Here is a 27,099-nt window from a genome sequence, read left to right on the forward strand (position 1 = left end):
AACGGTTTCGTATCGGCCATTCGTGAGTGGGGGAGCGCAGGGTGATTAGCCCTAAGTAATAGCGAGATTCCAGCTGGTCCTCTTGTGATTAATCGCGTTGATTGCAGACAAACTATAGCGCCAAGTCATCAAATCCTATATACAAAAATGCAAGCAGTTCTATTTTACAACACCATTCACAAACTCACAAACTCATTGGAGGCAGAAATGACTGCGACCGGGTATTTCAATTACACCACCGTGCGCTCTCTTCATCGGATCCTCAAGCCTTCAACTCGTCCATCTCAAAAATGGAGTGAGTCTGATTGGAATGATGGCCATGGTGGTGCTCGGCATTATGGCGCATCTCCTGATACTTGAAGGCAAAGTTGAGGATCAAAGCGACAAAGAGACCAACACAGACAACAACAGGACCAGTCAGAGCATCGAAGTCCTTGCCGCTTCTCTGCTGGATGAGACGACTTCTCCACTGGTAGACACCCCAGCCCCAGACACCGGTGAAGACTGCGGCCAGAGTGTAGACGAGCGCCAGTGCACGGGCGATGTTGTTGTTCTCACCGGCAGCGTTGAAGAGACCCAGACTCAAGGAAGCGAGAAGGACGGTAATGTGCTGCCATTTGATAAAGGTACGCTGGTTGGCCAGCCAGACCTTTGCTTCAACCTTGACAGGGCCTTGATCCTTGATCCAGTATTCAGGCTTCTGGACACCAGGGGGCAGAGGCATGTCGCGATCACGGCGGTTGCGTGCGTACTTGGAAGTTGAGAAGGATGGGAAGAGGGTTTGCAGACCGGATTGAGTAGTAGCCTGAATTTCGGTGTTGGGAGCCTGGGGACCATCGTCATCAGAGTCTGGCTCGTCAGCAACTGCTGTCATGCCGGTAGGCTGGGAGCGAGCGACACTGCCCAGTGATTGGCCGCCGTTCTTTGCAGCACTTTGACGAGAAGCGCGACGGTCGAGGTAGCTACCGGTCTTGTCTGTAGGAGAGCCAACAGGTGACAGACCACCAGGCTTGTATGATGAGTGGCTTTTGCTCTTCATCAGACTGCCGACAGCCAACTCATCCTCCTGTTGCTTTTGCTTCTTGGCCTGCTCCTTCTCGAACGCCGTCTCAGGGTCTTGGCGAATATCTTCCTCTAGCGTAGAGAGCCAGAAGGGGAAGGTATTGACGTTGTCTTCAAAGAGAGAAGCGACACCGTGAACAAATTTGGAGAACTTGGGGGCCTCCTTGACCAGGTGCGAGTTCATCAGATCATCAATCCACTCGTAGTCCTTGTCATTCTTGACCTTGATCTCGAGGACTGCGTGAGGGAAGGTGGCGAGTTCACCCTTGCGGATGGACTTGAAAGGCCACTCCATCTCAGCGTCATCAATATCTCTGCGGTGCCAGTCTTCAGGGTCGCGGCAGGGACGGTCAGCATCAATGGCGTCTTCCCTGATGAAGGCAAGGTTGGTGTCGATTGAGATTCTGACTCGGTCGTCGCCAGGAATCTGGAAGGCAGTACGGGTGTAGTTGGCGCGGAGGACAGGCTGCAAATCATTGTCCTTGATGAAAGATTGAATGTCGTCAATGCCTCTCTTGAAAGACTGGAGAGCTTCTTCAGAGACTTGACGCGATGAACGCTTCTCAATAGCCTTCTCCATGTGATATTCACCCTTGATGAAGGGCTGGATGTACTTGTCCTTGATGGGGAATCTTTCGTCGGCGCTAGTGTTCTCGGTCTTGACGGTTTTCTTCTCGAACATGATTTCGGGCTTCTGCGACAGCTTGCCGTACCATCTCAAGCGAAGGTTGGAGGCGTCGGTCTTGTGCTCAACCTTGTTGGAGTAAAGCTTGAAGTCGGGGTTGTCGAAGTAGATGGATGTGATGGAAGGGTCTTGCTGAGAGCCCTCGGCGATCTTTTCGGTCTGGGGGTTGTAGACAAGGACGGGAAGACGGCGGAGGATGATGGTCTTGACTTCCAGGAGGTTGTCCATGTGAACCCAGAATTTGTGAGTGATGTAGCTTTCTTCGCCAGCGATAGACTCGACAAGCGAAAGAGGGCGGTCCTGGCCCTCGAGGTTCTGACGAGCGAACGAGTACATGGCCGACAGACGGTAGAGGAGGGGCGAGTAGTCCTCGTTGTTGAAGGGAACATCGGCCATCCTAGACTTGACCAGAGGGCGGATGCTCGAGACACGGCCACCTCTCTTGCGGTCATGCTTCTTTGCGATCTTGAGGAAGCCCGTGTAGTTGATGCGGCTGTACTTTTCCAGCTCGTTGATGTCCTTTGTGATGAGATCCAGCTCCTCGAGGACTTCCTTCAGGATGCGCTTCCTCTCGCCGTCCGAGGGCGAGGGCTTCTTTGCAGCGCCGGCATAGGACGAGGCAGGAGCATCAGCATCCTGGACGGCTTTGGCGATGGGGTCTAGCTTGGACTCGCATTTGGCGGTGCGGTCGCGCAGCTTCTGGTAGGTCGACTTGTGGAAGTTGGTGACCTTTTCGAGCTGCGAGTTGACGAGCTCGGCGTAGAAAGCTTGGGCATCTTCGTCGGTCCAGGTGTCGTCCTTTCTGCTCGAGTCGTCCTCTCTCAGCAGCTTCTTGAGCTTGGCATAGTCAATGTACGACTCCCTCCACGGCTCGTAGACGGCATTGCGCAGCGTGGTGCCAAACTTCATCTTGCTCTCTTCTCTGTCAATTGCTTGCAACGAAACGAGTCTCAACAATCCTGCAGAGAAAGAGAATTTTGGACGAGAGCAATCAATTGACAATTGCACATGCTCGATGCCGCTATGTCACTCAAGCCGACCCCAGCCAATCAGCGACGCCTCCACGGCCACGCTGTTGGCTTCGGCCTTTTTTCCTTCATTAATTTACACGCCAACCAATCCCACTCCTTCTGTATCATCATGTCCTCTACTGCTTCAGAAGACTCGTCCAACACTGACTTGATTGAAAATGTCCATAACACGCTTGTCTGGCTGAAAAATAATCCATGTCCTTATGTCGCTGGCCCAGAATCTCTCAAGAAACGTGCATCAGTCGCCTTGATTGTGCGCGTACAACCATCTTATGCCCATCCACCAGATAAGGCTGCCGCTCCCGCTGACAGCATTGACTCTTTCTTCGCTCAGGACTGGGTCAAATACGGAGAACCTGAAGTCCTGTTCATAAAGCGTGCTGCCCGAAAGGGTGATCGATGGACTTCTCACGTTGCCTTGCCTGGTGGTAGACGCGATCCTGAGGATAAGGACGACCAACATGCTGCCATTCGCGAAGCTGCCGAAGAAGTTGGCATTGAACTATCAGAAAATACATGCATCGCAGTGGGAAACCTCCCGCAGAGAATTGTTACGACTAGCTGGGGCCGCGTACCACTAATGGTCCTATGTCCATATGTCTTTCTTGTTACACGTCATGACCTGCCACCGCTGCGTCTTCAACCTACCGAAGTTGCTTCAACACATTGGGTCCCCATCCGATCTCTCCTTGATCCTGGCCAACGTACCGTCCACACCGAGGATGTCAGTAACAGGCTGGCCAACCAGGAAACAGGCATCAAAAAATGGGCATTGGCAGGAATGCTCGGTAAAATGGAATTCAGTGCAATTCAGTTGCTTCCTGCAGAGAGTCTATACTGCCATGAATCGCCTACTGACGACTCCAACCACCATAAGATTGCACCACCAAGAAACATATTACAGAGGTTGTTGAACTTCGCCCGCTCACCAATGTTACCTCCTCCACCACAAAATCGACCGCTGATATTGTGGGGACTGACTCTTGGAGTCGTGGCCGATTTTCTCGACTTGTTACCACCCCACAACGCGCTGGAGCTATGGACATATCCCACCTTTACCATGCCTGATGTTCGACTAGTGATATGGCTCACAACCTATAGATTTAGAGAAACCAAGAGATTGCAGCTCGAGTCGGAGAACCACTCAGGGCCTCCCGCTGCAGCGGTCGAAGAGGGATTAGATGCCGTCTCGTTGCCAGACAATAAGCGTGGTAGTGATGTGGGCATGGGAGGATTGGGTTCTGGACGCAGCCTGAGGGGGCAGTCTTTTGAAAGCGCGGTGGGGACTATGTTGGAAGGCTACTATGCGTGTATGAGAAGGGGAGTCACATATGCCTTGCTATGCCGATTGCTTGGAGTGGGTACTATCGCAGCTTTGTTGTGGTTCAGGAGAAGATCTTTGTCAATGGCTCTTGCCAGATTTAAACGATTATAACAGATAGCACTGACCATAGACTGTAGTTGAAAACATCTCATATATTGCTGGTATTGCTACTATAACTATAGACATGGAAAACTTCTGCGACACTGCTGACCATTCGAGGGTTTCGGACTTGATTTCCATGTGGGGCGCTTTCGGTGCATCTGCGCCCGAGTGTATGCTCCTCAAAAGGCTGAAGTCATCGGCTATTGACCCTCGTCGGTCGGCAACCAAGAAGTACAAGGATGGGGAGTGGCCACCTCATATCGTCGCTTTCATTCAGCACGAATAATACCCTCTTCTTCATCCTAGACCATCCATAACAACACGCGCAAACAAAATGGGCAAGGTCTTTACTTATGACGAAGGTAGGCAATCCCCGATCCCTTAAGAAACACCACAAGGCTGATCATAGCCTAGTCTCGCAACACAGATCCGCAGACAGCTGCTGGGTAATCCTCTACAACAATGTCTACGACGTGACAAAATTCGTCCCCGAACACCCCGGCGGCGCAAAAATAATCCTTCAATTGGCCGGTCAAGACGCAACCGAAGAATACGATCCCATCCATCCTCCGGGCATCCTCGAAGAAACGCTAGCTCCAGAATGCAAATTAGGTACTGTTGATACCAGTACTCTGCCTTCGGTTGAAAAGTCTCCAGTGGATGAGGGCAAGGCAGATGAAAAGGCTATTATGCCATTGGACCATTGTCTAAACATGGATGATATTGAAGCCCTCGCAACACAAAAAATGTCCAAAAAGGCTTGGGCGTATTATTTTTCTGCTGCTGATGATTTGCGCTCCAAAGCTTGGAACAACACAGTATACAGCAGTATTTTATTGCGACCTCGCGTATTCGTGGACATTACAAACTGCGATACTAGTACCACTCTCCTGGGCAACAAAGTCAACATCCCATTATTTGTCTCTCCAGCAGCAATGGCAAGATTAGGTCATCCAGACGGGGAGCACGGCATCGCAAAAGCATGCAACAAATACGGTGCTTGTCAGATCATCTCCAACAATGCCTCGCAAACACCCGAACAGATTCTTGAAGGCGCGCCTGCAGATCAAGTCTTTGGCTGGCAACTCTACGTCCAAAACGACCGCAAAAAGAGCGAGGATATGCTCAAGCGCATCAACGCTTTGAAACAGATCAAGTTCATCGTGTTGACACTTGATGCTCCCGTACCAGGAAAACGCGAACACGACGAGCGAGAAGGTCAGAATGTAGGTGCTAACCTACCCATCCGCAGCGCGCATCAACAAGACAGCGCAAGCACCACCTCGCCCGATCCCAAAAAGGGAGGAAATAGTGGTAGTGGCAGTGTCGCTTCTGCAATGTTCGCAGGCACTGCAGGAGACTTGACCTGGAAAACAACTTTACCTTGGTTGGCCAAACACACCAAGCTTCCCATCGTACTCAAAGGCTTGCAAACACATGAAGACGCGTACATAGCTTCATTGTACGCGCCCCAAGTTCAAGGCATCATTCTCTCCAATCACGGCGGTAGAGCTGCAGACACGGCACCTCCTTCCATCCACACGTTAATCGAAATCCGCAAGTACTGTCCAGAAGTCTTCGATAAGCTTGAAGTCTGGGTAGATGGCGGCATCAAGCGCGGTACCGATATTGTTAAAGCACTTTGTTTGGGAGCCAAAGCAGTGGGTATGGGCAGAAATGCGCTGTTTGGGCTTGGGGCAGGAGGTACAGAGGGTGTGGAAAGAGTGTATGAGATCTTGAAGGCCGAGCTGGAGACGACGATGCGGTTGCTTGCTGTGGAAAAGGTCGAGGATTTGGGACCTCAGCATGTGGGTTTTTCTTTACTGTTTCAACAATAAGGTGAAAGCAAATGAGCTAACAAATATCTTGCAGGTTAATGCCAGAGCTGTGGAGAGGGATATCTACGACGGTCCTGCTGGTTTGGAAAAGTTGAGCATGTGGATCAAGGCCAAGCTGTAAATATACTACAATCAATGCAATGAAAATCAAATCTGCAAGATCATCTGTGATTTGATTTGATCATGCAAAGAACATGCATAGAAGACACAAGGTCAATTCTTCCATCAAGTACAAATATTTCGAGGGTGGAAGAATCACGGCGAAAGGAGCAGAGACAACAATGTCAGGAAGATAATTTTCATCTCATTCATTTGCTATCAAGCCATTGGAGCTAAGCTCACAAGGCAGGTAGCAGTGGGGTATCTACACATTTCTTCGGTTTGCACATCCATCTAGTGCAAGTGCTGCTTGAACCAGTAAACAGCAGCGTTCTTGGCTCTCTCGAGACCCTCCTTTTGCTTGGGGTCGTTGTGGTCACCACGGACAGCAAAACCGTGAACAAGCTCGGGGTAGTAGTCGTAGTTGAAGGGAATGTTCAAGGTAGGCAGAGTCTTGAGGGTAAACTCCTTGAGCTGGGGAGTAAACATCTGATCGTGCTCAGGAGACAAGAACTGCACAGGAACGCCAATGTTGGCAATCTCGCTCTCCTCGAGAAGCGAAGGGTGAGCGACGGCAGCGCAGTCAACCAGAGGCGAGTCCTTGGCACCCAGACGCAGAACAGCCCAGGCACCGTAGCAGAAACCGATGGCGGCCACCTTCTTGTAGTTGGACTTGAGTTCCTTTGCGTTGGCGGTGATTTCGGGGAAACGGATCTCCTTGCTGTTGCGGCCGATGAAGGCCATAATGTCGAAGTTCTTGCGCTTCTCGGGGTCCTCCAGCATGTCGGGCTCGACAACCTCGCCGTTGAAGCTGTTTTGACAAGTCATGTTAGTAACATGTTCTTGACGCAAAGGCACAAATTATGCAAGTGTGCAAGTGATTGGCGGCGGGGTGGAGACTTGTCAAAAAGTCGCAATGGTTCGCCGAGTCATGGGCAACAAGACTTACTAGTCGGGCACGTAGACGGTCACATTGGCCTCCTTTGCGTAGTGGTCGGCAAGCAGGCGGACATTGGGCAATGTCCAGCCAAAGACGTCGGCGACGATGAGGACAGCAGCATCCTTGTTGTCACCAGTGACGTAGGCTGGGTTCTTGCCGAGAGTGGTCTCCTTGCCGACAGGCTGGCCGTTCCACTTGAATCCTTCTTTGCAGCAGCTAGACATGTTTGCGATGTGTGTGTATGGTTTGGTGTGTGGAAGAGGAGGAAGAGAGAAGGAAGCGTTTATCGGAGGGGGGCCCAAAGAGCTATATATTAACCTTTATAGATTGGAAGGGGTCTTGCTTGCCTGCCTTACAAATCTGTTTTCCCGTGTCGGAGCTCTGAGCTCTGAGTTGCTGCCCCACCTGCTCTCTTCCGAACTGTTTTGGCCTCGAGCAGATCTCGCGGCGCTCACGACAGGCCCGGAAGCGGCCTGACCGGGAGTGTGTATCCGAGTCAGTCGCGTTCGTGTCGCAATACTCTGCTCCAAATGAACTGTGATCGGCATGTCAAACTCCTCAACAAATGGGCGAGGGACGGTATGGAGCAATTATTCATCCGTCTTACTGCGTATACACTTATACATAATCAAAGATGATTTCATGTGCAATGAAGTATATACATGCCGTTTATCCGTAGCCTATCGAAAGCAAACGCTCGCTGTAGCAACTCATGACAAGGCGTTCCATCCCGACTCATGTTAGCTACTTTTGTTTCTGAGCCCCAAACGCCGCGCTAAACATCATTATCCCCGATCCGCAGTGACGATATCGTTCTTGCCTCTATTTGGGAAGAACGAACAGACTAGGCTTCATGTTGATTCTGCAGAGCTTTGCAACACAGCCAGAGAGCTGGAGGTAAGTCTGCACACCCTCGAGAATTCTCATGTGTGTGAAGCCAATCTCCCTGATGAACTCAAGTTTGGCATGCTCTGACAGAATTGGAATCGTCTTCGTGACCTTGAACATGGTGCTGATGATGTCGTGGCATGAGTAGCCAGAGTCCCTGCGGTCACAAGTCAGTATATTGGGCTTCAAGGCCAGGACACTAGATTCACATACCAGAGCTCCTTGAGCATTGACAAAGCAGCGTCGATGTTGCATAAATGGCAGTTCTTGATCATGGTTTCGACCTTGTAGGGGTGAGGCTGATCAACAACTCTGAAGACATTGTTACCGTCGACAAAACCAAAACCGGCGTGAGTACTTTGAAGGTTGTTGATAGCTTGTCTCATATCACCCTCTGCACTGAAGACCAAGGCGGCAAGACCATCTTCTGAGTATTCGACCTTCTCAGCCTCGCAGATCTGGTTCAGACGTTTAACAATCTGAGCATCAGTCAGACGCGAGTATCTGAGAATTGCACAACGAGACTGCAGAGGCTCGATGATCTTGTTAGACTGGTTGCAGGCGAAAGCAAAGCGAGTTGTGCTTGAGTAGATTTCCATTGTTCTTCTCAGAGCTTGCTGAGCACCTGATGTCATGCTGTCGGCTTCATCGAGAATGACCAGCTTTTGACGACCAGCAGGAAGTGTGACTTTCTTCTGAGCAAAGCCCTTGATGCGATTGCGGACGACATCGATACCACGTTCGTCTGAGGCGTTCAATTCGAGCACGGCTTCCTTGTATGCATCTCCGAGTAGTTGTCTGGCTAGGCACAGAATCGAGGTTGTCTTTCCGATACCAGGCATGCCCGAGATGATGACGTGGGGCATGTTTCCATCTTTTGCAATGATCTTGAGTCGCTCAATGGTTTCTGTGTTTCCGACGACATCGTCCAGGAAGACGGGTCTGTATTTCTCTACCCTGAGGATGGCGTCAGTTCTGCGCATTCAAAAAAAGCGTGCATCTTGTACCAGGGAAGCTCGTAGCCAGGGGCTGCAGAAGCTGCTGGGCGTGCCTGAGCACCATTCTGTGCTGACGAAGGACCGGCAGTGACCATTGTGCGATGTGTATGTGATGATATGGACCGACCTGTGTGTTTCTTGCTTGAGAGGGCCTGCCAAACGCGCTGGGACGCGCTTGCCGCACTGGTCGTGTAAAGTACCTCGGTTAAACCTGCTCTATCTGGGAGCTCAAGCAACTTTAAGCTCCCTCAATTCGGCTGGCCAAAACTCTCGATACGACAACCACTCATATAAACTTGAGGACATCATCTGTTCGTCCGCAGGATCCGTACTCTCACTTTGTGGTTTCTCTTTAAGAACAACAAGTTTCTCTTTAGGTGTCGAAGTAGGCGGTTATCGAGATATTGCAACTGGGCAGGAAGCAAAGGCAAGCTTGGCCAGTCGTTTAGACGATCATCGCTGCTTCCGCGCCGCAACATTCTTGTTCCCTTTGGCATGCGCTCGTCTGTCCCTTAAACCCTTTCTTCCGCTCAACCTTTTCAATCTTCTCTGTCCACGATCCAACATCGGGCAATGGTTCTGGTAACCATCCGCTAATCTTCCTGCACAATATGGCCATCAGTCCTCGAATGAAGAGCTATCGGCTCCTGCTCCTATTCACCATCTTTGCTGCTGTGCTTTTCATCCATCGCGATCGTGTCGCATATGCTGGCTTCAAATCATGGAATGCTTCCTCGAGTCTTGTGTTCGGTAGTCATGTCGACTGGAGTCAGATCCCCAAGCACCACCCAGTCACGTCTATGTATGCTCTGCCCACTGGTCAACCAAAGAAGCTACCGAAAATTCAGTACAGCTTCCCGACCGAGTCTTCCTCCGAAAAGTCAGTCCGTGAGGAGAGACGAACCGCTGTCCTTGAGGCCTTCAAACGAGCCTGGGATTCGTACAAGGAGCATGCCTGGATGGCTGACGAACTGACCCCCATCTCGGGCTCCAAGAGAAACACATTTGCTGGATGGGCTGCCACTCTGGTCGATGCATTGGATACGCTATGGATCATGGGCCTGAAAGCCGAGTTCAACGAAGCCGTGGCAGCTGCAGTCTCCATCGATTTTGCATCCACGGCACAGGACGAAATTAACGTATTCGAAACAACCATTCGCTACATGGGCGGCTTTTTGTCTGCATACGACTTGAGTGCCGACGAAAGACTATTGGTCAAAGCCAAGGAACTCGGTGAGATGTTGCTCCACGCCTTCGACACTCCCAACCATATGCCCATTACTCGCTGGAGAGTCATGGACGCTCGTAGAGGTGCCCCTCAGACTGCCGATCCGGTCACTTTGGTAGCCGAAATCGGCTCACTGGTAATGGAGTTTACACGACTTTCCCAGATCACGAAGGATCCTCGCTGGTTCGATGCGACGCATCGCGTAATGAAACTCTTCGAAGAGCAACAGTCTAAGACAAACGTGCCTGGTATGTGGCCAATTCTCGTCAACGCCAAAGATATGGATCTTACTTGGCACGACACGTTCACACTCGGCGCTATGTCGGATTCCGCCTATGAGTATTTGCCCAAGATGCACGCGCTTCTTGGTGGACTGGAGCCGATGTACGAGAGAATGTATCGTGATGCCATGAATGCTGCGATTAGATACACCTTTTGGCGACCAATGACGCCGGATAAGGCAGACATTCTGATTGCAGGGATGGCTCACGTCGGTGTAGATCACAAAGGTGGGCTTGACTTCCAAGGACAGCATCTTGTTTGCTTTGCAGGAGGCATGTTGGCTCTGGGTGGAAAACTATTCAACGACCAAAATCACCTCGACATTGGTAGGAAAGTGACAGATGGCTGCGTCTGGACATACAAAGCCATGCCTCTAGGCATCATGCCTGAAGTGTTTCACATGGTTGAGTGTCCCACCAACGAGCCTTGCGAGTGGGACGAGAAGGCCTGGCACAATGAAGTCTTAAGAAGAAAGGGTGATGGAGGTGGCGACTTGAACGTCCAGCAGGTCATTGCCGAAGAACGCCTTCCACCTGGTTTCGCAAGTCTTGATGATCGCAGATACATCTTGAGACCTGAGGCAATCGAGAGTGTCTTCATCCTGTATCGAATCACTGGCCGCAAGGATCTACAAGAGAGTGCATGGCAAATGTTCAATGCCATTCAAGAAAACACCAAGACCGCACTGGCCAACGGTGCACTTGCAGACATCTCTCGAGAGGACGGAAAGGTGACAGTCACAGACAGCATGGAGAGTTTCTGGTTGGCAGAGACGCTCAAGTACTTCTACCTGATCTTCAGCGAACCTGACTTGATCAGTCTGGACGACTACACCTTCAACACAGAAGCACACCCATTCAAGATTCCAAAGTAATAGAGATAGCAGATACCCTATGCAGCAATCGACGAGAGAATTACAGCTTAACCTTTTGCAGCCGTGCCTTGCAGCAATGTACCAAAGCCATGAAAATAATTTTTGGGAGGTTGAGGAAGACATCCTAGCTCGTGCATCTCACCGAACAAACAACAGCTGAAGCTTGCCTTGGCCATGTGCTGGACAGGGGCATGGCGCATGGTGGACCAATGAATCAAGAGTTCATGGCCTCGTACTTTTTCTAGTCACATGCAGAACAGCCCGTCCCTGGTGCATGGGACAGAGTTGTGTCTTTGTTGCATTGTAATGCTGTTCTCTAAATCCTCTACCCATTGTGTCGCAGTAAATGAAAGGCCATTTTCGGGTGTGAATACGAAGAATCAATAGATTGACGACATGGAGAAGTTTGTGGAGATTGATGGGCATAGCTTCTGTAGAGGGTCTCGCCTCTCTTCTCATTTCTGAAATGTTTCCAGACGCGCACGTTCATAACGCGGCCGGTCGATCAGCCGCCCATCAACGCAAGTGAAATTCAAGACGTTACACTTGAAGGATGGCAAGTGACAGGGAAGGCGAAAAGTATGAGATGGGTACATGGACTGTTTAGCCGCTCCATTGCGAGATAGCCGAGCTGCTGACGGGGATCGCAAGGCACAAGATTGATTTATAAACAGTTGTGTTTGCTTCGCCTCTTTGTTGCAACAGGAACAGGCTGTGCATTTCTCTCTTTGGCATACGACCAACAACAGGCACAGTTGTGGCTTTCTCCACGGTCCCCTTTCTGACATCAGTTCTGTTCGCTCCTTTTGCCGCCTTGTTCTGGGCCGAGACTACAAAAAAAGCTTGATTCAGCGGGTCGACGCAATCTTGCCTTAGCAGCAGCTACGGCGTACGTTGCAAAGTGATCACACGGCAAGCGGCGGCGAAAACAGAAGACAGAAAGTGGATTTTGTATGCTGCAAAACGCGATCTCTATACTCTGATCTCACATCTGATTTGATCTGAATCAGGTTGTCCGCGGATCGCCTCTCCTGTTGCTCGTTCGGCACGCATTTCCCCAGAACTCGGCGTCATCCTTCGGGAAGGGCGGATCGCGGGCTTCTACGACATTTCGTGGCTGGGCACATCTGTGGCCGCGTCATACAAGCCTCTGGTCTTGTCATCTTTCTGAAATACTTGTTGCCTTCGCGCTTGCTGTCGTTTGCTGCCTCTACCAATTTCTTTGTTTCCCTAACACTGCCACCTTTGTCTCTCACGCCGTCCGCCACCGCCGTGTATATATCATCGACGCCGAGTCCCTCCATTACTTGGACGTAAACCCTCTACCAAACTTCACGACCAAATATGAAACACATCTCGACCTTGGCACTCGCTGCCACCACCTTCATTGGCGCCGAAGCCATCACCCTTCAGAAGCGTGTCAACGCCCCACCAAAGGTTGTCGAGTACGAGATTGAGAGAAAGCACGTCTCGAACCCCCTGAAGAGAGACCAAATACGAAGACGCGCCAACACCATCAGCGAGACTCTGGACAACGAGCAGACTTTGTACTTCGCCAATGCATCCCTTGGAACGCCGGCGCAGTATTTCAGGCTGCAGATCGACACGGGAAGTAGTGATCTCTGGGTCAACGTCGCCAACTCTGCCGAGTGCGAGAACCCTCAGAACGAATGCGCAATCTCGGGCACCTATTCTGCCAACTCATCCTCGACTTACGAGTATGTCAACAGTCTTTTCAACATCTCCTACGTTGATGGATCCGGCTCAGCAGGCGACTATGCTACTGATGTTTTCCGCATTGGCGGTGCCACCCTCGAAAATCAACAATTTGGTATTGGCTATACCTCCAGCACTGCCCAAGGCGTCATGGGAATTGGTTATCCCACCAACGAGGCCATTCTCCAGTATGTGAGAACTCCTTACGTCAACGTGCCTGAGCACATGATGCAAGCCGGCCTCATCAACACCAACGCCTACAGCTTGTGGTTGAACGACCTCGACGCCTCAACCGGTTCCGTCCTCTTTGGTGGTGTCAACACTGAAAAGTACACTGGTCAACTCCAGACCTTGCCCATCCTCCAAGAGGAGGGTATCTACGCCGAGTTCATCATCGCTCTCACTGGTGTCGGCTATAATGGCCAGGACAACTCTATCGCTTCCAACCTCAACACTGCTGCCTTGTTGGACTCTGGTTCCAGTTTGATGTACCTCCCCAACCAAGTCGCTGAGGACATTTACAAGATGACCGGTGCCAAGTACAGCCAGGAGTACGGTGCTGCTTTCATTGACTGCAACATGCGCTACAATGACTCCACCATCGACTTCACCTTCTCTTCGCCTACCATCCGCGTCAGCATGTCGGAACTGGTTCTTGTTATGGGCTACCAGGGTCGCAACCCTATCTGCATTCTCGGCATTGCACCTGCCGATGGTACCACTCCCGTCCTTGGTGACACTTTCCTCCGTAGCGCCTACGTCGTCTACGACATTACCAACAACGAGATCTCGCTCGCTCAGACCAACTTCAACAGCACTACCAACAACATCATGGAGATCACCAACTCGAGCATTCCCGACGCCACTGGTGTTGCTTCGGCCGTCTCTTCAGTTGCCCAGCAGACTACCGGTGGTGGTCGTCTTGGTGGCTTCCCCACTGGCAGCGTGACCAGCAGTGGTCTTGGTGCGATCGTCACCCCCGGACCCAAGGGTCTTGGTGCTCTTGCCGCCGTCGGTGCCGCCGCACTCTTTGCCTTGTAGAGCATCGGAAGACGCATATTCCTCGCCGGAAGTGCACACTTCTGAATCATTACGAAGGTCATGACCTTGATTTTGTTTTAATTGTACATAAAACTGGTGCTTTTTCCGAGCACTACTACTTTTGCTCTCTTTACTGCATATTTTTGGGCGTCATTCGGCCTTTTATTGCTTGCTTGTTTGTTGTTGATAGCGGTCTTTTGCTTTTGGATGTGTTGTGTTACTACAACAAATAGAGAGCTCTTTCTACTTCATTCTTCATTGCCTTGGACTTGATATAGAAATGCAACAAATCTCGCTTGCCCTGGCTACATCTCCCGAAATACGCTCTCCACACTGTTCTCACCACAATAAGCAAACTCAGCCAAAAGCAACTGCCCAGTGTTTTCTTTGCTCTGTGTTTTGGTTCTTGAGTCTTTCTGGTCATGTGAGTTCTTGGTGATGTCTGAGTCCTGAGTCTGTATTCTCGACATGGGGAAGTGATATTATGCTGCTCCGTGATTCCCCATCTCGTCCTTAGACCTATATGGATATCTCCTCGAGACGATGACTCCATCTCAGTATCGATGATAATCATCCATGTTCAAGCGAATGTTTCTGGTATGAATTCATTCTGTTGTGTTGCTCTTGTTCCTTTTACATGGGATTAAAGGCTGCAAAGTCAGGGTTGTGCTGCCAGCAATAGTACCAAAGATCTTGTGCAAGGAAGAGTAGAAGCTGGGGGAGTTTTGTTCGTAGGTAGTGGTGGAGTGCTTACTGCGGACCGCTGTAAGATGAAACCATTTTGATGAAGACTTGGCAAGGGAATGATCGACGTGTACGAGTACTTTTCATAGCCACAAGCGTGCTGAAGCTGATGTGGTCTATATGCAAGTCCTTGCTTTGAACCACTCTTTTCCGTCCCCCAGAGGGACTGAGATAAGAGCAGCATTTCCCTTCCTCACTACATCTCTCTACCCTCTCATGTCTCACACACCACTTACCTTCGGCACAGCCCAGAAGCTTGAGTATCTCTTCTCTCCCACAACCTCAACCTTCAATTTTTTCTTCAAGTCTTCTTCTTTGCCACTCACATCCCCTACAGTCCTAATCCCACACTCCTCTACTGTTTTCTTCAGTAATGCCACTGTTAACCCTGTCGCAACGATACTTCCCAATACTCCTTGGACTTCGGCTTTAAAGGCGCTTTCACAGCCCTTGTAGGCGCCAATTCCAGGACTTGCTGATTTCCAAACCCCCAAGGCAGTTTTTGCGGAGCTGAGGCGAGAGGAGATTGTGCTGAAGACGGAGGCGAAAGAGGAGCTTGGGGCAAGGGTTGTAGCAGAGGCAATATCGTCTGCAGAAGGCAGAGATGGCGTTCCGATCGGCAAAAAAGGTTTCAGACGTAACTCATGTCTGCGATTATCCGTTGAGTAGAGCTCGGCTGTGTTGAGCCGGCTAACCAGTTTCAAAGCCTCCAAAACCGCATACACAGAAGCCAACGCAGAAGCAAATTCCGCAGTTACGCTTGCCTGTGCAGTGTGAAATGCAAGACTTGCTTGTGAGGTAGCAACCTGCTCTGCCATTTCCCTGTCCCCTTGCTTTTTGAACTTTCTGCTTCGCAAGTGTAGGAATAAATCGATGTGTTGCAAATGCTCTGCCCTTGTCGCAGCCACGAAACCCAGGAAACGATATAAGTAAGCCATTTCGGCGTCTTGGTAGACTTCGAGTTCAAAGCCTAGTTGCAGACTCCACTCCATAACTCGTAACTTGTGGAAGTACGTCCAAGCAGCCAGGGGATAGAACTTTTCGATCGCAGAAGAAGGAGTAGGGAATAAGGTGTGTAACTCTGCATCTGCGGTTTCGGCTTCTGCTTGTAGGCCATCTAACACACCGACACTCTGACAAAAAGTACGTCTCATACGACATCGGTTTTGCAGTATCATGCGAGGGATGTTGATGTATTCGTCCAAAGCTTTTGCCATGAATTCGTCGATGATGCGGGAAGAGAGGTAGCGTGCATCTGTAGGCAATTCAACTTCCCAGTTTGCTGGGTTGAGGAGTGGGTCCCCTGACATAGTCAGGCTGCGAATGTCTTCGAGTAGAAGAGACAGGTGAGGAGTTTTGGAGAGCAGTTTTTGGCCTTTGAAGAGGAGGCCTTGGAGGATGGAACGGGAGTAGGTCGAGGGTTGGGGTGTGCGGTTGGAAAAGTCCCATGCGAAGCGCTAGATTGGGATTTGGTTGGTTTTGACAGATACAATATAGAGGTAGAGGAGAACTTACAGTCACGTTTAGAGGGCTTGGGTTGTTGATGCTTGCGAACCGATGAGCTTCGATGTTGTCCTCGGCCATTCGTGTGAAGCGAGGATACGCCTCTTCCCAACTCGTCTTGATCATAGGTGTCGGGGGTGTGTTACTAGCCAGATGTCTTTGAACGCGCTCGGAGAAAAAGTCAGGTCTTGCTTTTCCAAGCTTTGCTGTTTCATTGACTCTGTTCACAGCGCCAAGTACTGCTTTCCACATCTCAGTCTTGTCAACCACTTCAACAAGACTCAAGGGCTCCAGAGCCTCGAGAAGGTGTATCCGCAACTGCAAACGCTGCTGAAGTGCCTCTTTGATGTCTTGAGATACATCCTGTGTTTTCAGAACATCCAAAGCGTTGTGCAGTTCATCAATCACATCTTCATGAGTGACATCGTTAAGCATGTACTGCGTGAAAGTCTGAGTGACAAAATCCTCTTCCTCGTAGTAATGCTCAGAAGTGATTTCTTGAATCACTGCATCACAGGACTTGATGATGCCGAGACAGAATGCTCGAAGCACACTGCTGATGAGTGAATCTGGTTGCTCAGGGCTGTTTCTCTTTGGGTTAAACACAATAGCGTTGAGAGGTCGGTAGTAAGGTGTTAGCAGAGAGTACATGTGCAGAGAAGTAAACAATGTCTGAGAGAGTGCGTATCCTTGGTGCCAGGCCATCTAAATCTCATGTTAGAAACCCAAGAAGAATTGGTTCAACAGTCATTTGCTCGAACATACTTCAAAAGAGAGTAATTGATCCATGACACCAATTATTTCCTCGGGCAACATGTTTTGCAGCGGGTCGAAATTGTCTACTGCAGCATCCTTGTCTGGAATCAACAATCCACTGTCCATTTTAGGATCCATGATCTGACCAAATCGTTAGCAACAATCACAGCATTCGAAGATATGCAATCGCACCTCAAGCGCTCCAACAGCCTCGAAAAGCGTAAAGAAGTCATCCTTGACCAATTGTCCCTGTCGCAATTCTAGCCATGCAAAATCAGCGAAACTGTACATATACTTCACACACCCGCAAGGAACAGATTGTCCGTTACATGGCTATAACAAAAAACGAATATCTCAACTTGAGCGAAGAAGTCCAACATACCTGCAGAAGCATCTGAAAACGCCTTTGTGATATCTCTGACAACCATTTGTCGCGGCGTATATTGCGAAGATCTTGCAGTAGCACCTCCGTTGTACACAGATGACATGGTAGCAGGCTGAACATCGCCAGTCCCTAGACTCAAGCGCGTTATATCTGGTTGCATGGTTTGTTGCGATCGTGGTTGTTCGTGTTGTGGTTTGTTGGATTTCCACTTGTTCGGAGGTCTGTTGGGCGACGTCTTCTTGGTGTTTGCGCTTCGCAATCGATTGATGGGATTTGGACCATGATTATTAAATGTCCTTACTGCTAAATTGGAACGAATCACAAGAGAGGGTTCAAAGGTTGAATTGATACTAGTCACGAATGACACGTAGAATGTTGTTGAAAATGTCACTTCAAGCACAGCAGGTACGAAACATTACAGGGCCGTAACGGACTAGAAGACAAGTGATGCCGACTGATGATTGCATTTATTGCATTTTCAAGCGTTTTCTGACTTTCGCAAATTGACAATGTTGGTACAATCACCCCTCAAGGGTCTTTTCCCTCCTCTCCCTCATGTCTCCCTAGCGCATGGTATCTGGTTGGATTTACGAGGACTGGGCGGCGGGGGTGGACTCTGCGAGGGCAGCGGCGAGGTTCTTGCTCTCACCCTGCTTGCCGTTCTGTTTGGACACGACTCGGTCAGCGATACTGTTGCAATTGTCGTTGAACAAAGTGTAGGGTCCGTGGCGTGGGCGTCGGCATCGGGTGTACGGCCTCGTCGTGGGCATAGAATCAGGTATAACGCACCTCCCACTTGGCGAATCTCAAGTCCATCTCTCCTCTGCGCTCGGCAGCCAATCTCTTGTCCTCCTTGAGCGAGCGGCGGACGACACGGGCGGCGACGGCCATGTAACGGTTGTAGCTGTGAATCAGACCCAAGTATCAGTCGTCTGCTTCTCTCTTGATTCCATCTTTTGCGAGCTCGGGGTGTCGCGGGTTGTGGCGGAAGGGCTCACCTGAGACCAGCGGCTTTCCAGGCGGCGACCATTGTGACGGTATTGGCGAGTGGTGATTTGATAGATGCAGAGGGTGGATAGAGAGCTTGGGGTTGGCTCGCAATTGACAATGCGCTTGATCTCGACTTGCTCTCCGCCTTGGCGTCGTCTTCCGCCCGCCCGTCACGTGTTTCACTATACATTCAGCAACCCAGTCTTTCTGTTTGCTTCACAAGCCAATAGGTAACCCTGCGAACGTTGGTCATTGCAGGTTTTGACTGTCATAAGATGGTTTCTGGAAAAGACCCCGAGAGACACCCGGCCAGACTGGAAGCTCATCACACATCTCTTCTTCAGTCAAGCTCGTTCATCATCAAAACTCAATTAGCTTTATCCACACCCGTGTCAATAAAGGTCGAAAAAAATGCTGTGTATAAACAAAAGAGAAAATTGCAAGTCTACCGCAGAATCGCGAGTACAGTTTTAATGGTACATTTTTGTCTTGCCTCTGCATCATCCTGAAATCATATTTACATTCTCTACACCTTGAGGCCAAGCTCCTCGGCGTAAGGAAGCACGTAAAGGTCACCAACCGATGACACTGTAGCCTTGTTCTCGAAGATGGACTTGGCAGCCTGCAACAATCGTTAGCACATGTCATAAACGCTAGGAAACAGTTAGAACTCACCTCCTTGAGCTGCTCCTCAGTAACAGCGTCAATGCCCTTGGCGACCTCATCTATTTGGTAGGCCTTGTTGCCCTGGACGAGTCCGGCACCGGTAAGCTCAATACCAGCATCGATGTTCTGGCCGAACTCAAGCTCCTTGAACTTGGCGGCGGCCTTGGCTTTGGTGAAGTCCTCCTTGGAAACACCCTCGGCGACCTGCTTGAGGGCGTTGACGACCTCCTGAGCGGCACCCTTGACGTCCTTGGCGGAGCCCTTGATGGAGACAGAGAGGAGACCAGCGTCCGAGTAGATGGCGCTCTTGGTCTCGACGTTTGCGCCCTGGAACTTGTGAGAGGCCTTGGAAAGGAGAGAGAAACCAGGAGACCACTTGATGGTGGACTGGCCACCGAGAAGAGCGGCAAGGACGGCAATCTCGGGCTTGTATGAGGCACCAGTGGGGGTGCTTGAGCCGGGGAAAGCGAGAACCATGGCGTTACCGGAACCGTGGGCAATGCGCTCCTCACCACCGAAGTACTGAGACTTGGGGGTGGTGATCTCGGCTCTGGCGGACGAAGGAACGTTGTTGAAGAACTGACCAACCCACTTGGAGAGCTCACCAGACTCAACACCGTTGGCGACAATGGCGAAGTTGGGGGCGGCGTAGGCGGAGTCGGCGAAGTCGGCAATGGCATCGGCGTCGAGGTACTTGCTCATGGGGGTAGAGGAAGAAGGCGAAGTGGGAACACCGAGACCGCGGTGGAAGGCAAGGCCGTGGGCAGAGTTGACGGCCATCTCGAGAACGTCACCGAGGAGAGCCTTCTGGGCGAGCTGGATATGGGGGTAGATCTCCTCGTGGTAGACGTGAGGGGCGTACTTGGTCTGGGTAGCGACCTCGGCGAGGAGCTCGACAAAGTAAGGCAGGTCGTCTCTGAGGAACTTTGCGCCAACAACGAGGTTCTCGCGGGAGCGCGAGGAGTAGGTCTGAGAGCCCATGAGCTCGGCCTCACGCTGGATGCGGAGAGTGGAGCGCTTGTAAGTGCCCTGTATGTACGAATGAGTTTCATGTATGACGGATGGATCGGTGGTGGTTGGCGCAGACCTTGAAGGCGAAGCTCTGGAGGCCCAGGGAGAGGCCGGGCAGGGGCTCGTAGCGGGTACCGGCCTTGGAGACAATGGCGAGCTTGGTCATAGGACCGGCCATGTCTCTGCTGGCGAACTTGACTCCATTGGCGGAGCCGGTCTCAAAGGCGAAGGAACCCGAGGCAGGAGCAGCGAGGCCACGAGTAGAGGGGGCCGAGAGGTTGCGGGCAGCGCGCTGGGCTGGCCGTCTGAAAGCCGAACAGGACAGCATTGTGAGTGTGCCGGCGAGAAGCAATTGGCGAGGGGGAGGGTAGCTGGGAGATACGGCGATGTCTTTGAGCCAACGCTGTCGACGCTCGAGGTTCCTTCCTGGCCTGCTGGATCGGAATAAGCCGCTTCTGATTCGTCGAGCCTTCCGCCTGCGAACGAACGAACAAAAGTTCAGCACAGACCGTCGCGCTTTCCCCGTCATGTTCAAAATGATTTGAGCTTTCTGTTCCTGCCTCATTCTGCGTCCACTCATGTCGCGGTAGCATAGGGTACATTGTATAACCTGACCGAGGAAGACATCGCTGCTGCGCTCCACCATGGCCGAGGTAATGACCTACTAGTCTTTGCTCTACATCCAGAATCGTCATTCTGAGTCTTCTTTACAGCACTATTCGCAGCTTTGCGCTCTCCTGGTCGACGAGTCGTATGGTCAACTCTCGGCCCATGTCTTTCGCACACTTGCTCTTTGGGGTCGAGTGAACCTGCAGACCCTCATCTCCAACGCCCAGCTCTCTCCCCGCCATGTCAAATACGCCTTGACTGTCCTCATACAGCAACATCTGGTCCTCCACTCCTCTGCCGCCGGTAGCGATCCGCAGACCTTCTATGAAGTTGACTGGAATGGCGCATACAATCTGATGCGATCTGGAAAGATCATCAACATCGTTCAAGCACGTTTCGGCGAAGCTGCTGCTCAGCTCGTGTCCAACTTGCTGCAACTCGGTCACGCACGTGTCGGAGACTTAGAGGATGCCTACAAGTTTTCCAAGAACCCTGGACATGCAATTGATACCGAGGTCGAACACATTAACGGCGAGGGTATGCCTGCGCAAAGAGGTCTCAAAAAGATCACCACTCCCGAACAACTTCATTCAATGCTCTGCAAGCTCTTGGAATCTGGTTTCCTAACACGAGTCCGCCCCACCACCTTCCTTTCTGCCGCCGATTCTCACAACGAAGCCGATCTCGTAGTCAAACGCGAGCAATTTCCCGATGGCAAAGTCACAGGTCCTAAGGCCAAGGTCGTGTATGAGCAGGCTCTAAGAGATCTAAAAAGAAAATGGAGGGATACTGCCGAAGATGCTGTCACTGGTGTGAAGAAGGTTCCCAAGAGATCCAATGGATATGGTCCATCCGCAAAAAGAATAAAGACCAACGGAGGCACAGCAAATGGTGTGGGCACATATGGCGCTGAAGATGAGGACGATGTCGTTATGGACAAGGACATGGTGTTGAAGGTCAGCTGGGATAAATGCAATGTTGCGTTGCGCAGCCAGGCTCTGCAGAATTTGGCTGCAAAGTCTATCGGAGATGTCACGGCATCTGTGTACGGCGCATTACTGGAACTGCTGGAAAGAAAATGTCCAAGATGTTACGACGAGCTTGCCATATACACAGACGAAGCCGACGAAGAAGCCGCTCAGCCTACCTCTACTACCCTCGAGATTACTGACATTCTCGATCCTACCATCGATCTAGCCTCTACACTTTCTAACGGCGACGATGATGATTACGATCTGGAAGATGGCGATGTTCCAAAACGAGAAAATGGCATTGACAAACTCAAAGGCGGTGCTTCTGCCTTTGCTGACCGTAATCAACGTCTGACACTGGTCGAACAACACATGGCCCTTTTGGCTGAACATCCACGTGGTTTCGCTCAGAAAGTGAGCACTCGCGGTAAAGGAGAGTGGAGGGTTAATTTCCCAGCACTCATCCGCTGGATGCAACGCAACGAGGTCGAACAAGTCATCAACGCTGGATACGGAAGTATCGCTACACGTATCGTCCGCATGCTGCATGCCAAAGGCAAACTCGACGAAAAGCAAGTCGCCAACTTCTCTCTCATGCGTCAGAAGGATATCCGCAGCATCTTGACTGCCATGCATGAGCAGGGTTTTGTCGAAGCACAGGAAGTTCCCAAAGACAACACACGTCAGCCCAGCAGAACTCTGTTCTTGTGGTACTTTGATCCAGAACGCTGTCGCCAATTGCTTCTGCAACGCACATACAAAGCACAAGCTCGTCTGATTCAACGCATGCAACATGAGAAGGATGTTGTCAGCGAGGTCATTCAAAAAGCCGAGCGTCTCGATGTTGTTGGTCATGAAGACGAGTACTTGACTGCAGGCGACAAGCAAGTTCTCCGCACCTGGCGTGAGTTTGAGGAGAAACTCTTGACTCAGCTTGCCCGCCAGGACGATCTTGTTGCTTTGCTTCGTGACTTCCTGCCTGATGTGCGCGATGCTGCTTCCGCTTGATGGCTTCCACCCTTGTTCGACACTCTGATTCTTGTGCTCCGTTTTTGATGACCAAAAATACCATTTACTCTTTTTCTTGCATAGCGGCTGGCGTTCAATCATGGGAATAGGAGGACAAAGCATCTGAGGCGGGTGGCTCACTTGTTACACAAAAGATGATGGTCTGGAAGAAGCAAGAAAGGTGTACATGTAAGATGCTCAAATCAATAAACAATTACTATCAGAGCACATTCTGCTCTTCTTATTGATTGGCTCATGATGATCTGCGCAATATAGCAGAGAAATTGTTCGCCTTACGATTGCCTTTGAGCACATCTTGACGGAAGAGTTGGTAAGCAGCTCTTCAACTTGAGGAGCTAGTCAAGGACGCGCATATGACACTGAGTCTCTCTAGCGGTCTGACACCTGGAAGTTACGACTGGACCCTTGGTGGCTTCGAGGAAGGCGCTGTCTAACACCTGAAAGTTACGACTGGACCCTTGGTGGCTTCGAGGAAGGCGCTGTCAGGCTGCTTTACGTGCTTTGCAGCTTTATCACGTCAAGAGCGAAAGCATTCGGCAATCGCAACTTCCTTCCGGAAAACGAGACTGCCGAGTCTGCCACTCTGTTTCTGGGCATTTGGGGCTTTCCCTACAAGCTGAAGCACCCTGAAGCGACGCACCCCTGGAAGTGACGCAGCTCGCGAAGTCGATAGTTCGTCAATTTGATCGATTATATACACAACAATAGCTATATCTGCCACTCAAATTGGAGCTCTTCCATGCTCTTCTACTAGAGCATGCGCGAAGCTTCGCGCGCATCGAAAACTCGTTGTTTTGCGGCCTCTTCAGCCTCCTATAACTCTTAAGCTTTACGAGCTGCTATGATAGCTCAGAAGTTTCGCAAAGCCAGTCGCTTTGGGGAAGCCATGCACGCGCGCAGTCGCTCGTATCGATGTAAACACGCTGAATCTGAAATTTTCGATGGGCAATCAACTAGTTTGCTTGCGTTGATGCATTGCGACGAAACATGGTCATTATGTGGTAGCTGGTTGATCGAAGAGGTAGTGGAATCACGAAATATCGCGAACTGCGTCGCTTCGAGGGGTGCGTCGCTTCAGCCTTCAAGGTGCTTCAGCTTAGCCACTGCTGGGGCAAGCACGCCATTTCGCGTCTTCTTTGTCCATTTCAGGCTGTCTCCGCCATTGGACAATACTATTGTTCCACGCTTATTATCTCCCTTATGCGTCTGCCGCTGTGTTGGTCGGCCTAAGGCGTCGCCATTTCAGAGACGATGTGATCCTGCATGATGGCTCAAAAGTCTGAATCTATGCAGGGCAGAGGCGCCACAGGATTATGGCGAATAAGGGTTTCAAAATCACGAAATCTTGAGAAGATGTGTCTGAGTACTTGAAATAGGCTCTGGATGCTCTTCCAGACTGATCATTCATCACCTCATATTTCAACTTTCCAGCATGTCTTCCAAAGGAGGCTTCAACGTTACGACTGATGTCAAGAGTCCAATCGAGGTCGATGAGGCATCTGATAGAAGTTCTATCGATTCCAGAAATCCCTTCAAGGACCCGAAGGTCGCCGAATACTATCGTGACCTGTACGAAACCGCACAATATGAATCTCGAGAAGCTTTTGATCCGGACATCGAATGGACAGCTGCAGAGGAAAGGAGCCTTGTTCGTCGCTTGGACTGGCATGTCTGCCTTTGGGCATGTATCATGTTCTTCGCCCTGCAGCTCGATCGAGGCAACATCTCACAGGCTTTATCTGACAACATGCTTGACGACCTTGGCCTAAATACTAACGAGTACAATTATGGTACGTTGGTTAATCTCTCCCATGAATGTCCAGTCGATGTTGACGATCAGTAGGTCAAACGTTGTTCAAACTGTCATTCATGGCTGCTGAGGTTCCTTCACAATTGATCTCCAAGAAACTGGGTCCTGACAGATGGATTCCTCTGCAGATGATGCTTTGGTCTGCTGTCGCTGCCTCACAAGCTGCCCTCAGTGGCCGATCAAGTTTCTATCTCTGCCGCGTACTCATTGGCGTTCTTGAAGGTGGTTTCATCCCTGATCTTGTTTTGTGGTTGTCATACTTTTACACGAGCACTGAGCTACCTGTTCGTTTGAGCTTCTTCTGGACGGCGCTCAATCTTACAACCATCGTTGCGTCGCTTTTGGCGTTTGGCATCTTCCATCTTGACAATGCACACGGTCTTGCTGGCTGGAGGTGGCTCTTCCTGATAGAGGTAAGTCCGTTGACATTGCCGTGTTAGGATAATTGTTTATCAACATTACAGGGACTCATGACTTTTGCTATTGGTGTGGCTTCTGTCTTCCTCATGCCTGCTTCAGCTGTGCAGACCAAAACTTGGTTCCGTCCCAAGGGTTGGTTTACAGATCGCGAGGTCAAGATTGTGGTCAATCGCGTCTTGAGGGATGATCCTTCCAAGGGTGACATGCACAATAGACAAGCGATCACGCCCAAACGTCTATGGCAGTCTCTTTCTGACTATGACTTGTGGCCTGTAAGTTGCCATGTTGCACCTGATCCCGAGGAATGCTGACACACAGGTAGATCTATGCACTCGGCTTGGTCGTTTTCATCCCCCCTACTCCAGTCACCAACTTCCTAAGTCTGACTCTCAGATACCTCGGCTTTAGCACATTCAATACTAATCTCCTTACCATTGTACCCAATGCCGTCACCATCATTACCTTACTGAGTCTGACCTGGCTCAGTGAGAGGGTCAAAGAACGCTCGTTCATCGCCGCAATTCAGAATTTGTGGATGCTGCCATGCTTGATAGCTCTACGCTGGTGGCCGGGCTCAGGAACAGATGTTTGGGGCACGTATGCCTTGCTGGTCGTACTTCTCGGCTACCCATACTGCCATGCTATCCTCGTTGCATGGACATCCCGCAACGCCGGCTCAGTTCGTACGCGCACGATCTCTGCCGCTGTCTACAACATGTCGGTTCAGGCTGGAGGAGTCATTGGCTCGAACATCTACAGGGCTGACGATAAGCCTTTATACCACCGCGGTAATATGCAGATCGTGGCTATCAATTGCTTGGCCATCGCACTCTATGGCTTTGCAAAGGTTTACTATGTTTTCAGGAACAAACAGAGAGAGAAGAAGTGGACTGCCATGAGCCAGGAGCAGAGGGATGACTACATCCAGAACACGACTGACCAGGGAAACAAAAGGCTGGACTTCCGCTTTGCTCACTAACGTCAAGACAGCTATGAATATCCTCTTGGAGTTCGATCTCGAAACCACTTATATATATCGTAGTATAGAAGAATTAGAACCATTTGGCTTGTAAACATCAGAGCACTTGACCCAGTAATTATGTATAGACCCACTTGTTGGAGTCCGAGTCCGAGCCTCCTGTCGATCTCATTCTTTTGATCGTCGAGATGTGAATGATGTCATTGGCGGATACACCCATACATCAATCCCAGCACAAATTCATCACGGCCAACTCTCTAGGACACTTCTCGGAGCAAGTGAGTGTGTGTGCAAAAGAGTTTTTGTGTTTTGCAAGAGTTGGCATCGAATGCAGACAAAACCCGTTGATGCAGCATACTCTGTTGTTATATCCGTTTTTGCCGCGGAACCAAAAGCACAACCTTATTTCTTTCGAGCCGCACTCTCTGCAGTGCTTAGTACAAAAGACGGCACATTTTGTAGATCACATCGGTGATATGTCAGATCCTGTCCAGCATGTTGGACAAAAGTGGTATGCGATGTTCAATGCGGCTCCGTCACGATCTACAAACCGAGTTATTTTTCAGCTGTTGTTGCTCAATTGAGTTAGGTATGTGCAAGTGCAGATGCCGGTTTGGGGTATCGGATAAACATGTTGACCTCAGCCTGCTTTGCATGACCACTAAGATCGTCGTTGCAGAGCTCGGTTGGACAAAACATATATTCATGGGTCTGCTAGCTACTTGAGAGGTGCGAACCTCATCTCTCCTCTCCTGCTCTTTCCTTCCATTCTCTGGTAATCCACGCACTCAGACCAAACCACAGAGACCGCCATAACCCAAAGCCAACCTCTCGTCTTGGAAACTCCACGAACCAACCTCATCCCATCCGACAATGCGTTTCACAAACTTCGCCATTGCAGCTTTCTCGCTGTCACTAGCCACTGCTCTGCCAACAAAGCGTGCCATCGTTTTCCCAGGCAACAACGATAAGGGAGAAGGTCTGCTTCCAGGCGTCGGCAAGACCGTCGACACAGTGATTGGTACAGCTGAAAATGGCATCGCATACGTCGTCAAGGCAGATGGCAGTTCAGAGAACAGCAAGCGTGCTATCGTCTTTCCAGGCAACAATGATAAGGG

The 27,099-nt window shown here is 50.5% G+C and overlaps 12 protein-coding genes across 12 annotated transcripts; 6 read left to right on the forward strand and 6 right to left on the reverse strand.

Annotated features, from left to right (window-relative positions):
- Positions 1-262: 262 nt before the first annotated feature.
- Positions 263-2,656, reverse strand: M437DRAFT_41884 (SPX-domain-containing protein; the record flags this gene model as incomplete). Its single annotated transcript, XM_041020464.1, has 1 exon — positions 263-2,656. The coding sequence occupies one exon, from the start codon at positions 2,654-2,656 to the stop codon at positions 263-265; it is 2,394 nt and encodes a 797-aa protein (XP_040882105.1).
- Positions 2,657-2,887: 231 nt separating this feature from the next.
- M437DRAFT_42907 (uncharacterized protein) lies at positions 2,888-4,213 on the forward strand (the record flags this gene model as incomplete). Its single annotated transcript, XM_041020649.1, has 1 exon — positions 2,888-4,213. The coding sequence occupies one exon, from the start codon at positions 2,888-2,890 to the stop codon at positions 4,211-4,213; it is 1,326 nt and encodes a 441-aa protein (XP_040882106.1).
- A 325-nt stretch (positions 4,214-4,538) lies between these two features.
- M437DRAFT_42088 (uncharacterized protein) lies at positions 4,539-6,163 on the forward strand (the record flags this gene model as incomplete). Its single annotated transcript, XM_041020505.1, has 3 exons — positions 4,539-4,566; positions 4,619-6,012; positions 6,077-6,163. 3 exons carry the CDS (start codon positions 4,539-4,541, stop codon positions 6,161-6,163), a joined length of 1,509 nt encoding a protein of 502 aa, XP_040882107.1.
- A 272-nt stretch (positions 6,164-6,435) lies between these two features.
- Positions 6,436-7,305, reverse strand: M437DRAFT_43063 (alpha/beta-hydrolase; the record flags this gene model as incomplete). Its single annotated transcript, XM_041020675.1, has 2 exons — positions 6,436-6,952; positions 7,091-7,305. 2 exons carry the CDS (start codon positions 7,303-7,305, stop codon positions 6,436-6,438), a joined length of 732 nt encoding a protein of 243 aa, XP_040882108.1.
- Positions 7,306-7,903: 598 nt separating this feature from the next.
- Positions 7,904-9,062, reverse strand: M437DRAFT_82061 (P-loop containing nucleoside triphosphate hydrolase protein; the record flags this gene model as incomplete). Its single annotated transcript, XM_041027674.1, has 3 exons — positions 7,904-8,126; positions 8,183-8,926; positions 8,977-9,062. 3 exons carry the CDS (start codon positions 9,060-9,062, stop codon positions 7,904-7,906), a joined length of 1,053 nt encoding a protein of 350 aa, XP_040882109.1.
- A 534-nt stretch (positions 9,063-9,596) lies between these two features.
- Positions 9,597-11,351, forward strand: M437DRAFT_43029 (glycosyl hydrolase; the record flags this gene model as incomplete). The annotated part of the gene is made up of 1 exon (XM_041020667.1): positions 9,597-11,351. The coding sequence occupies one exon, from the start codon at positions 9,597-9,599 to the stop codon at positions 11,349-11,351; it is 1,755 nt and encodes a 584-aa protein (XP_040882110.1).
- Positions 11,352-12,695: 1,344 nt separating this feature from the next.
- Positions 12,696-14,108, forward strand: M437DRAFT_42540 (candidapepsin-4 precursor; the record flags this gene model as incomplete). The annotated part of the gene is made up of 1 exon (XM_041020599.1): positions 12,696-14,108. One exon carries the CDS (start codon positions 12,696-12,698, stop codon positions 14,106-14,108), a length of 1,413 nt encoding a protein of 470 aa, XP_040882111.1.
- A 965-nt stretch (positions 14,109-15,073) lies between these two features.
- On the reverse strand, positions 15,074-17,599 carry M437DRAFT_42395 (Mak10-domain-containing protein; the record flags this gene model as incomplete). The annotated part of the gene is made up of 5 exons (XM_041020566.1): positions 15,074-16,309; positions 16,368-17,060; positions 17,121-17,252; positions 17,304-17,371; positions 17,494-17,599. The coding sequence occupies 5 exons, from the start codon at positions 17,597-17,599 to the stop codon at positions 15,074-15,076; spliced, it is 2,235 nt and encodes a 744-aa protein (XP_040882112.1).
- Positions 17,600-18,083: 484 nt separating this feature from the next.
- M437DRAFT_42504 (mitochondrial ATP synthase epsilon chain domain-containing protein) lies at positions 18,084-18,526 on the reverse strand (the record flags this gene model as incomplete). Its single annotated transcript, XM_041020589.1, has 3 exons — positions 18,084-18,158; positions 18,286-18,400; positions 18,495-18,526. The coding sequence occupies 3 exons, from the start codon at positions 18,524-18,526 to the stop codon at positions 18,084-18,086; spliced, it is 222 nt and encodes a 73-aa protein (XP_040882113.1).
- A 486-nt stretch (positions 18,527-19,012) lies between these two features.
- M437DRAFT_82066 (LuxS/MPP-like metallohydrolase) lies at positions 19,013-20,491 on the reverse strand (the record flags this gene model as incomplete). Its single annotated transcript, XM_041027675.1, has 3 exons — positions 19,013-19,108; positions 19,162-20,181; positions 20,240-20,491. The coding sequence occupies 3 exons, from the start codon at positions 20,489-20,491 to the stop codon at positions 19,013-19,015; spliced, it is 1,368 nt and encodes a 455-aa protein (XP_040882114.1).
- A 316-nt stretch (positions 20,492-20,807) lies between these two features.
- On the forward strand, positions 20,808-22,751 carry M437DRAFT_73039 (uncharacterized protein; the record flags this gene model as incomplete). Its single annotated transcript, XM_041025962.1, has 2 exons — positions 20,808-20,816; positions 20,877-22,751. 2 exons carry the CDS (start codon positions 20,808-20,810, stop codon positions 22,749-22,751), a joined length of 1,884 nt encoding a protein of 627 aa, XP_040882115.1.
- A 1,453-nt stretch (positions 22,752-24,204) lies between these two features.
- On the forward strand, positions 24,205-25,981 carry M437DRAFT_43189 (putative pantothenate transporter; the record flags this gene model as incomplete). Its single annotated transcript, XM_041020701.1, has 4 exons — positions 24,205-24,562; positions 24,613-24,995; positions 25,047-25,274; positions 25,325-25,981. The coding sequence occupies 4 exons, from the start codon at positions 24,205-24,207 to the stop codon at positions 25,979-25,981; spliced, it is 1,626 nt and encodes a 541-aa protein (XP_040882116.1).
- Between the last annotated feature and the right edge of the window lie 1,118 nt (positions 25,982-27,099).

This window comes from Aureobasidium melanogenum, assembly GCF_000721775.1.
Source record: "Aureobasidium melanogenum CBS 110374 unplaced genomic scaffold scaffold_4, whole genome shotgun sequence".
In the NCBI taxonomy this organism is placed as follows: Eukaryota; Fungi; Ascomycota; class Dothideomycetes; order Dothideales; family Saccotheciaceae; genus Aureobasidium; species Aureobasidium melanogenum.